Raw genomic sequence first — 10,508 nt, 5'->3', positions numbered from 1 at the left:
CATACTTTAACTTGAATTCAATACATCATGCACCAGTAGATAGATGTGTGCGTCTCTGTTTTGATTTATGTTCAATTAAATACTTATTAAAATATGTTTATAATAAAAGCAACCTGCGGAAGTAGTTTGTTTTGTCCCCAAACGCTTCATGGGATTCACGCCTCTCTTACGTCACCCAGTCACTCAACATCAGCCTTGTGATTGGCTCTTCACACGACTGGGACGGTTGCGATTGGTTGCGAAACGAAGCAGAGAAACAGGAAGCCAAAGAAAAAAAAATCTTTTCAACTCAAGAGCTCATAAGCCTCTCACTCTCTCACATTTTATCGTGTTCTCCTTCGTTACAGGTTGACGAAAAACTCCAAGCAACATGGGGTGCTTCTTCTCTAAAAAATCCAAAAGGAAGTCCTCGGAAAAAGATGAACGTACGCCGACGACAACGACCGTTGAAACTACGACGACGACAAACAGCTCGGTTCCCCTTGGCAACAACAGCGAGGAGCCTCCGAAGCAGTACAGCTGGGACAAGAGAGAAAAGGTGAACACATGACATTTAACGTTAAATAAAATCATTAAGATGAATGAAATTATACCTTTTGGCACCTGGAAGTCTTACCTAACAAAACCCAACAAGTGTGAGATGCTTAATGCCTTTTCATTTGTGCCATTAAGTCGTTTCCAGCTAGCTATTTAGAAACAACTCGCGTGCAAGGGGTTTTCTCAGGTGTATTGGTGCTTACATAAACACTGGTAACACTGAAAAAAGACAATATTTAATCCTTATATGGACATTCATATTTTGTCAAATGAATTGATGGCAGTAACCTACAGCTGGGACAAGAGAGAAAAGGTGAAAACGTCATTACATTCTCAATACAGTCATACAATTAAATTAAATTATACCTTTTGGTTCCTGGAAGTCTTACCTAACAAGTATGACACACTTAACGTATTTTATGTTGTGTTATTAGGAGGTTTCCAGCTAGGAATTTAGAAAAAACCCTCATTGTGTTGGTGCATATAAACACAGGGAGTTACATTTAGATGGAAATATTTGTAGTTATCTATTTTAAGAAGGGACAATGCACGTTCTTTAACTGTAGCGCCGTTGTGTTCATCAGTAAAGTGGAACTTCTGTGTGAACTATTCATATCTTAAACTGCACTGTAACTTTTTATTCATGTATTTTTTCTTTTAATGTTTCTTTTATTATCTTTTACTGTTTTTAAATGCCTTTGTCTGAATGTCTTTCATTTTTGTAAAGCACCTTGAATTGCCTTGTGTTGAAAGGTGCTATATAAATAAACTTGCCTTTCCTTGTAGCCAGAGAGGCCAATTTTCATCTGCAGTCCCTGGCAGGTTGAAGGCATTTAATGAAAACATACAAGAGCACATGAAAAACATATAAGCACAATTAACTCACGATTGCAGCACATATAAATAACATTATACCCAGTTAAAATACCTTTTTTAAAAACCTTTTAACACGCAACACATGTGTATTGTACTCATTGCTTACACCCACCTAATGCAATGAAGTACATCCTTTTACATGAATAAAATATAATTTAATATATTACACAACCTTAAATTGCTGCATTGACACAAAATAAAGAAAAATAGGTTTTTCATTTACAAAGATATTGTCTTGTTTGTGAAAATGTAAACACTAAGATACATTAAAATGTGCGTCACAGGTATGCAGAGGTACTCTAACAGTACTACAGTGTACAAATACTCAGTTTACAAAAATGTGAACTGATTATTAAATGTTTACAAATGCCAGAGTTGTTTTCAGTGTTGGAGGAAGTTTTCAGATCCTTAACATAACAACATAAACACTACGAGTGAAAGAGTAGATACAGGGTTAGATACATTGAAGTCAAAGTGAGGAAGAATTGATCATTTTTGTAAGAAAAATATAAAGGAATATATATTATAAAAATTAAAAATTCCCTGAAAATGACAAATATATTTAAAATATTTTCACAATGGAGTATTTTAATAGCAAATGCAAGATACCAAAAAGACCAATCCACCTCTTCATGTATTTAACCAGGTGAAAGGCGTATATAAAGAAAGTAAAACTTGGCATTAGTGTCCTGGAGCAAATGTAAATAGGGCCGATATATTTGTGTATACATATGCTTTAAAGCTTTTTAATTTGTAAGTGTAATTCCTATTGATAATATTTGTCTTATTGAATCCATTAATCAGCTCGTTGGCTCTGAATCTGTCTCCATAACAGAGCCAAGCTCGGCAGCGTTTTATTACATCACCCAGTCTCAACATATTCAGCTTTACGTGTCGACGGTTGCTTAAAATGCATGCAATGCTCTGCACGCGTCCCCCATGTATCCAGCCGGCGTTATCTCATTATGGGATTACAACACTGTTCACAGCTGAACACACAGAGCATGATTTATTCAGATTATGTAGGCGCGGACTAGGTCGTGGTTCCACTTCCATTTTTTATAACAGTGGTTCACCAAAATAACACACTAGCCATCAGTATCCGGTGTGTTGTTTAAAACTAGCTTAATGCCTACTGCAACTTCACTTAGTCTGAAATATGAGAAGAGAAACTACTGTAATGTTAGTGAAATGTAACAAAGAGAAGATACGCGGAATGAATGGTTTGATTTAATACATTTATTCGTAAAGCAGTTTTTAAAATGGGAGCTCTTACATTCTTAATTAAATGGAGAGCATAATTTCAAAACAAAACTCAAGAACTGCAAAATAGAAGGACACGGTTCAAAGGGTGTGTAAAGAAACGTATCAAATTATCCAGAAAGTATAATATATTCAACTTAAAATGTAGCTGGTTGCAGAGCTTTATTATGTAAGCAGCTTATCCACTCTTACGTGAGTTGGATTTAAAGCAGGGGTGGGGAAAATTTTTCCTCTCAAGGGCCATTTCAATTTTTTCAACATCCTCCGAGGGCCGTACAAATGATTGACGTCTGCTTAAAATACCAAAATCACAGCCCATTCATTTCGCCTTTCTTTCATGCTGTGCAAAGAAAAAGCAACCTCTTAATCCAGATATTTTACCATGATTCGCGCATGCATGCACGTGCACAGTTGTGGCATGACCACCAAAACAGAAAGATATGGACACAAGATGTGTGCAATTTAGTTTCCTATCCATGTGAACATGATTTAAGTGGGGGGGGGGGGGGGCCTAACCTCCTAAATGTTGAAGTTAAAGGCATCAATCTGGTGCACTTTGAGAGCAACATTAGTAGATCTATGCAAACATCTCTCAACACATATGAAACAGAACTGGAAGCAGATTTTCTTTTTCTTTATGGATATTTTACAAATCACTCTCCTTTCAAACTGTATTCTTGTTTATTAATAACAACTTTTGTTTTACTGTCATATAGTATTTTATACCCGTTTACTGTATTCTCTTATTTTTTTATAACTATAATGATCATATAAAGATGTGCCTTTACCTCACTGGTTGTAGAAAAAGCTTCTTATATTCGTTAGCATAGCTAGCTAACCAGATGCTAATAACAACAAAGTTATTGACTGTATGCTCAGTATGACAGATGAACAGATCGCCACTGGGCTTTCAACTAAAGACACAGCGTGTACGGCTCTTTATGGCTAGCTACTGACATTTGTGAAGTCCCGGCCCGGAGCGGCGTTCTGGTGCTCTCCGTCAGAACTGCACCCCTGTCGGACGAAATATATACCACGTGATGACACGTTAGGCTCGTGTTGTGTTCAAGGACCCTGACCTTGGCCAGGAAAAACAGGCACTCGCTTGTTACATATTTTGCGGTCTAGATTTCTTAATTTTTTTTCTTTTTTGCGTGTGTTACCTCGAGGGTCGTAACAAATTGTCTCGCGGGCTGTATACGGCCCGGGGGCCAGAGGTTCCCCACCCCTGATTTTAAAGGGTCCCTATTATTCATATCAGTATTTAGTGTCTCCGTGCTTTAATGTTCAAAAAGCTCTTTATTGTTCTCATACTGCCTGTGCTGCAGCACCTCTTTTCACCCTCTGTCTGAAACCAGAGCCCAGTCTGCTCTGATTGGTTAGCTGGCCGGCTCTGTTGTGATTGGTCAAGGGCTTAGAGATGTCCCACCCCTTAGCCTATCACGTACAATGTGTTGGAGTGCTAGCCAATGTAAGTGCGAGTGTTGCATAGTAGTGAAGTAAACAAATCAGTCCAATTGAGGCATTTCAGGCATTTACATGCACAAAAACCTCCAGAAAACACACTACTGGAAAGGAAAAACCCCAAAAACATAATAAGGCCTTTTTAATGTTTTCTACTGACGCTTACAAGAATATCTGCATGCTTAGTAGATGATCAAATTGAAATTTCTCCATTCTCCTTTGACTGATGGCGCCCCCTCTCTCTGCTCAGGTTGACCCCAAAGACTACATGCTGTCGGGGCTCAAAGACGTGACGGTGGGCCGACATCCGGGCAAACTGAACGGCCAGCAGTTTGTAATCCAGGACTGCGAGAACTGCAACATCTTCGTGTTCGACCACGCGGCCACCATCACCATCGACGACTGCGTGAACTGCCGCATCGTGCTGGGCCCCATCAAGGGCAGCGTCTTCTTCAGGGACTGCAAGGACATCAAGTGCGTGGTGGCCTGCCAGCAGTTTCGCACGCGGGACTGTAAAAAGATGGACGTGTTCCTGTGCTGCGCCACACAGCCCATCATCGAGTCGTCCACGGGTATGAAGTTCGGCTGCTTCCAGTACTTCTACCCCGATCTCGCCTTCCACTTCAAGGACGCCGGCCTCAGCATCTTCAACAACAACTGGAGCAACATCCACGACTTCACGCCCGTTTCTGGGGAGAACAACTGGAGCCTGCTGCCGGAGTCTTCCAAGGTTCTGGATTTTGTGCCCGTCCCTGACCCAGAGTCTGAATTCAAGTCGGTTCGGATCTCGGGCGACCCTGAACGCAGCATCGTGCCTCTGACAAAAGGAGGCCGGCGTAAGGACAGCGATGAGTCCTGCCTCTTCGTGTTCTTCGCTGGGGAATACACCACCGCTAACGCCCGCAAGCTCATCGATGAGGTGAGGAGACGACCAATCAGTGTGAGGAGGCTCAGTTTAAAGGGGACCTATCATGCAAAATGCACTTTTGTACGTCTTTTATACATGAATATGTGTCCCCGGTGTGTCAGGGAACTCACCAAGTGTCAGAAAACACAACCCTTTCTCTTTTCCTTCGTACCCAAATCTCTAAAAACGGGGCTGCAACGGAGCTGATTATTATTTGAATTTTCTGACGTCAGAAAAGGGGTGCTCCGCCTATATGGGCAACTCTCCAGCTATCAGGGGAATGAGAGACCGCTCGAAAGCGCTGGAGACGCTGTAGTACATATGCCAGGCCTGTAAGTGGCGCTGTAGTCTGCCACAAAAGTAGAATCAGCCCTTGCAAAAACAGGGCTGGAAAAGAGCAAATGGAGCGAAATGAGGCATGGCTAAAATGCATGATCTGTTTGGTATTTTGAAACAAAAACTTCACAGACATGTTTTATATAGGAATGGCCCTACAATGTGTTTCAAATATAGCATGATCGGTCCACTTTAAAGGGTTAGTGCTGGAGTTTGGAAGAGAGGCTGTATAAAGCACTTCTCTATAGTCTCTGTGTATTACTGCAGTCGATGCATTTAGTAGAAACAGACAGCAGGAAGCAAAGCTGTCTGTCTGTCTACAATGTTTTTTGCAGAAGATTAATATCGAATGTATTGAATCCTTTTTCATACTTTTTAAACAATATTTTATACATTTTTAAGACTTTTTGTTCCATACTAGGATTTTTTTTAATGAAATGTTTATTTTACATTTTCTGTGACATTTTTAAAGGTTTTCAAGATAAATCGGCGACTTTTTTTTTTTACTACATAAAGTAATGACAGTTTTAATAAAAAAAATTGCCATTTTTTATGACTCCTATAATTATCTTTTGAATTAAAATACAGGTTATAATGTGACTGCCGGGTAAAACTGAAGCAACGCTTTAAAACTCCAATGTTACACAATCTAACTTACCGAAAAAGGCATCAGTTTTCCAGCAACTCCCTTTTTCCACAAGGTAAAATTACATTCCTTTTTTAAATAGCCTCTGGTGGAAATCAGAACAAGAAATCCTTTATTCATCTGCTGTAGGTCTGTGTAGGAGTTACTCGTAAAACCGTATTTATAATCCCACTGACTTATTACAGCCACTAGATATGAAGTGCTAAACAAATGGAGGAAGTGTTTATAGTACGTACATGGAAACATGGTGGTGGTGGTATCAGAGTTGACCTGCTGCACACTGATAACATCTGGGTGCACTCAGCCACTTCTTTAAAAGGTTACACTACTAATTAAAATAAAATAAAAACAATGTTAACCAGCACAGCCTGCCGGATTTGTAACAACATATAACATATTATAAAAAATTAAATATGTGCGTACATGACGTTAAAATACAGATTGTGACATAGTCTGTCTGTCTGTCTGTCTGTCTGTCTACCTACCTACCTACCTACCTACCTACCTACAGATTGTGACATAGTTATTTATGAATTGAAACATATTGACTTCATTAATTATTGTTCAATTTATAATATTACAGATGCAAAGTTGAAAGGAGGGATCAAATGTCATTTTGTGTTTTATTCTTCCTGATCTTGACATGTTTTTATCACTTTCTTTTCGATCTGACTTTGAGCTTGTACTACTCAGTATCTGAAGCCTGCTGTTCTGCTGCTTTAAAATTCCTGTGATGTTTGTGTTGCTGCCAGAAAAAAAGCATGACTCCATCACTAAAGCATGCGTAGCAGGCGCGCTGTAATCCAGTTCGTCTCCTCCGTGCAAACACCGCAGGAGTCTTGAAGTAGTTTTCTACGAACCTGCTGATTTTGATTAAATAACGTTTCCCTTCGCGTTCGCTCAGGTGGCGGCTAAAGGCTTCGTGCTGGTCCAGACCAAGGAGGTGTCGATGAGACCTGAAGACGTGAAGAGGGTTTTCCAGAACAGCGCGGACGAGCTGGTGGACTGGATCACCAAAGGTAGGGCGGTACATTTGATCCAAAACACAACATGGGCTATATCCAAATTGATTTCTTAAAGGCTGAATACGAGTTAGAATACATTTTGAATGAAGTATTGTCGTGCTAGAGAGATTGTTTAAAATACTTAATAATGCATTTTATTCATATGGCTGTCATGGTCGCCGTACAAGATACAAAAACCAAACGCCAGCAGAAAAACAAGACCATGAAATCAGTAAGAACAGAGGACGTGTCATGTGATCAGGGTGGATATGCCCGTGTGCAGAGATGTGTTTTCAGACGTGATTTGAAATGGAGAGGGAGTCCATATCCCTTATGTCAGGTGGGAGGGCGCTCCAGAGGAGGGGTGCAGAGCGAGGGCTGAAGGCTCCGGATCCTATGGTGGTTAATAATAAAGCTTTATTTATACAGCACTTTTCATACAACACATGCAGCTCAAAGTGCTTTGCAAAATGACACATCACAAGTGGTGGTGCGGGGAGGGGGATGGAAGCAGAAGACCTAAGGGTGCGGGTGGCTGTGTTGATGTGCAGGAGGTCGGAGAGCTAGAGAGGAGGGAGGTTGTTGATGGCCTTACGAGTGAGGAGCAGAATCTGATCATCTATACGGTGTCTGACCGGAGAAGCTGCTGGAGAACAGGAGGGATGTGGTTAATGGGGAGGGGGGGGGTTATGGTGCGGGCGGCAGAGTTCTGGACCAGTTGAAGTTTGTGGATGGACTTGAGAGGTGGTCGATGTGTGCAGAGAGCAGGGTGAGCTGTGAGGGGGGGGTGGAGGAAGTGGATGGTGTATTTATGGAAATAAGCAGACCGAATGACTCGCCACATGTTCCCTGTCATTGTCCTGTTGAACTGTTTTGAACCCTTGGTGGAATATTTAATGAATTGTACGGTGTGCTTTAAAAGGCACTTTGAAATATAATGTATTATTACTTATATTTATTTATTGTCTCAACATTATTTATTCAAAAAACATATGAACATCGGTCATTATATACACTTAAGACATTGACCTCAGTGCTACACAGGTACACGTACGAAGTAAACAAAGAAAAAAAGTCATATTTTTTTTTTTTAATAAAATATTTGTCAAATACAACGTTTTTATAAATAGTAATAATAAAATAAAAAGAAAGTATAACAAAAAGCCCACCTGAATCCGTCCGTCCTGTTTCTCCTCTGAAGGTCCGGTTATCGCCCTGGAGCTGAGCGGAGGCGGCGTGGTGGACGCCTGCAGGAGCATCGCCGACCAGGTGTTCCCCGGCACCAAGGTGAGCGCTTTGGAAGATAAATACAGAAAGGATGGAGCTCACTTCCTGTTTTACACATGCCCTACGGTTCACTAACGCCGTGTGGTTTACAAATACAAAACTAAAACTCCATCTACAAACTAATGCTTTATGTTTTACCTATCGAACAAACACATTACATGTTTCTGGTTCTGATACTTTCCAACCTGAGAAACAACTTGTACCAGAGTATTGCTACACTCTGGTACTTCTACTCAAATACAAGAAATTAGTACTTCTACTTTTACTCAAGTACAAGACCTGAGTACTTCTACTTTTACTCTAGCATAAGATCTGAGTGCTTCTACTTTTACTCAAGTACAAGACCTGAGTACTTCTACTTTTACTCAAGTACAAGACCTGAGTGCTTCTACTTTTACTAAAGTACAAGACCTGAGTACTTCTACTTTTACTCCAGTACAAGACCTGAGTGCTTCTACTTTTACTAAAGTACAAGACCTGAGTACTTCTACTTTTACTCCAGTACAAGACCTGAGTGCTTCTACTTTTACTAAAGTACAAGACCTGAGTACTTCTACTTTTACTAAAGTACAAGACCTGAGTGCTTCTACTTTTACTCCAGTACAAGACCTGAGTACTTCTACTTTTACTAAAGTACAAGACCTGAGTACTTCTACTTTTACTCCATTACAAGATCTGAGTACTTCTACTTTTACTCCAGTACAAGACCCGAGTACTTCTACTTTTACTCCAGTACAAGACCTGAGTACTTCTACTTTTACTAAAGTCCAAGACCTGAGTACTTCTACTTTTACTCAAGTACAAGATCGGAGTACTTCTACTTTTACGCAAGTACAAGACCTGAGTACTTCTACTAAAGTACAAGACCTGAGTACTTCTCCCCCCTCTGAGCAAAAGTAATGGCTGTTGTTGTTTACTTGGCTGTTGTTGTTTACTTCAACAAGTTGTTTTTCTTCCTTTGCAGGTTTTCGTCTCTGAAAATAAAAACTCTTCCTCCAGAGACGTCGACAACTTCTTCAACTTCGCCGACATGCAGATGGGTTTGTGAGAAAGCGAAACGCCCTGCAGCTCGGCTCGAGTTGGATTGGCGGAAAACGAGATAGCAAATCACAGATATCGCGTATATAGAAAGGCTGCAGTTCGCCCGACCGCGAGTCTGCAGCCGTGACGCTCGGAGCTGAGCGAGCTGTGAATATTTATATTTCTATGAATGTCGCTTTTATCGATTGTGAATGTAGAGCTTTGCTGTAAATGTTTAATTTAATGTCGCTGCAGAAAAACCATGAGCACACGAACGCCTGAGGGAAAATGTTTTATATAAATAAACCATATTTTTATTTCATCCAAGGATTTATTTGTGTATTAGATAATGGATTGTTATGAATGTATATTTGAGACCTGCTGTGTAGATGTTTATCACATATCTACTGGTTTCTGTTTGGCCAACATTTAATCGTGAACGTTTGCATTTTGGTTGATGTAGGCATATTTTGTGATATTTGTTTTATACTCTGCTGAATGTTTTTGTATGGAAACACATGTATTGTCTTTGTCATTGTTTTTAGTAAAACGTTTCGTTACGTCTGACTTTATTTTGTTACGAGGCTTTTTAAGCACTGCAGTGACGCTGGACACACATTAAGAACAATTGGGTAAATAGTCTGTCTTCCCGGGTTCATTTAGCGACTGATATTTGCAAAACTGATTAATTGTAAAGGATTATTTCACCCTCAAAAGGCCCCTGTGATATTCTCATGTCTCCACGGTGAACGAAGGACCAAAAAACGATTCCTTTGTTTACGTCAGGGGCATCGTGACATCAAACACTCATGCTCGTATTGGCTAGCGCTCCAACACATTGTACGTGAAGGCTAAGGGGCGGGACATCTCTAAGCGGTTGACCAATCACAACAGAGCCGGCCAGCTAACCAATCAGAGCAGACTGGGCTCTGGTTTCAGACAGAGGGTGAAATACAGGCAGTATGAGAAAAATAAAGAGCTTTTTGAACATGAAAGCACGGAGACACGTCCAAAATATGAATCGAGAGATGTAGCACCCCTTTAAGGTATTTGATATAAAAGGATTCTTTTGTGCGATTTGATGTTTTTGAACAATTTAAATTCTGTTTGTGTTAAGCTGGAAACAAAGTTCATGCATTATTTTCCTTCATGTTGTTAAAGAAGCACA

General features: G+C 40.3%; 1 protein-coding gene across 2 annotated transcripts; it reads left to right on the top strand.

Moving 5' to 3' along the window:
* The first annotated feature begins 225 nt into the window (after nucleotides 1-225).
* Nucleotides 226-9,900, top strand: rp2 (RP2 activator of ARL3 GTPase). Of its 2 annotated transcripts, none has more exons than XM_034081702.2 (5): nucleotides 226-538; nucleotides 4,391-5,059; nucleotides 6,934-7,048; nucleotides 8,235-8,320; nucleotides 9,285-9,900. In XM_034081702.2, exons 1-5 carry the CDS (start codon nucleotides 371-373, stop codon nucleotides 9,366-9,368), a joined length of 1,122 nt encoding a protein of 373 aa, XP_033937593.1. In that variant the 5' UTR covers nucleotides 226-370; the 3' UTR covers nucleotides 9,369-9,900. The 2 variants fall into 2 exon arrangements, with proteins under 2 accessions (XP_033937593.1, XP_033937595.1); XM_034081704.2 differs by lacking the exon at nucleotides 226-538 and adding an exon at nucleotides 833-850.
* Nucleotides 9,901-10,508: the final 608 nt, after the last annotated feature.

Source organism: Pseudochaenichthys georgianus, chromosome 4, assembly GCF_902827115.2.
Source record: "Pseudochaenichthys georgianus chromosome 4, fPseGeo1.2, whole genome shotgun sequence".
NCBI classification, from domain to species: Eukaryota; Metazoa; Chordata; class Actinopteri; order Perciformes; family Channichthyidae; genus Pseudochaenichthys; species Pseudochaenichthys georgianus.
The sequence above is the reverse complement of the archived record's forward strand: the minus strand, read 5'-3'. Positions and strand labels throughout refer to the sequence as shown.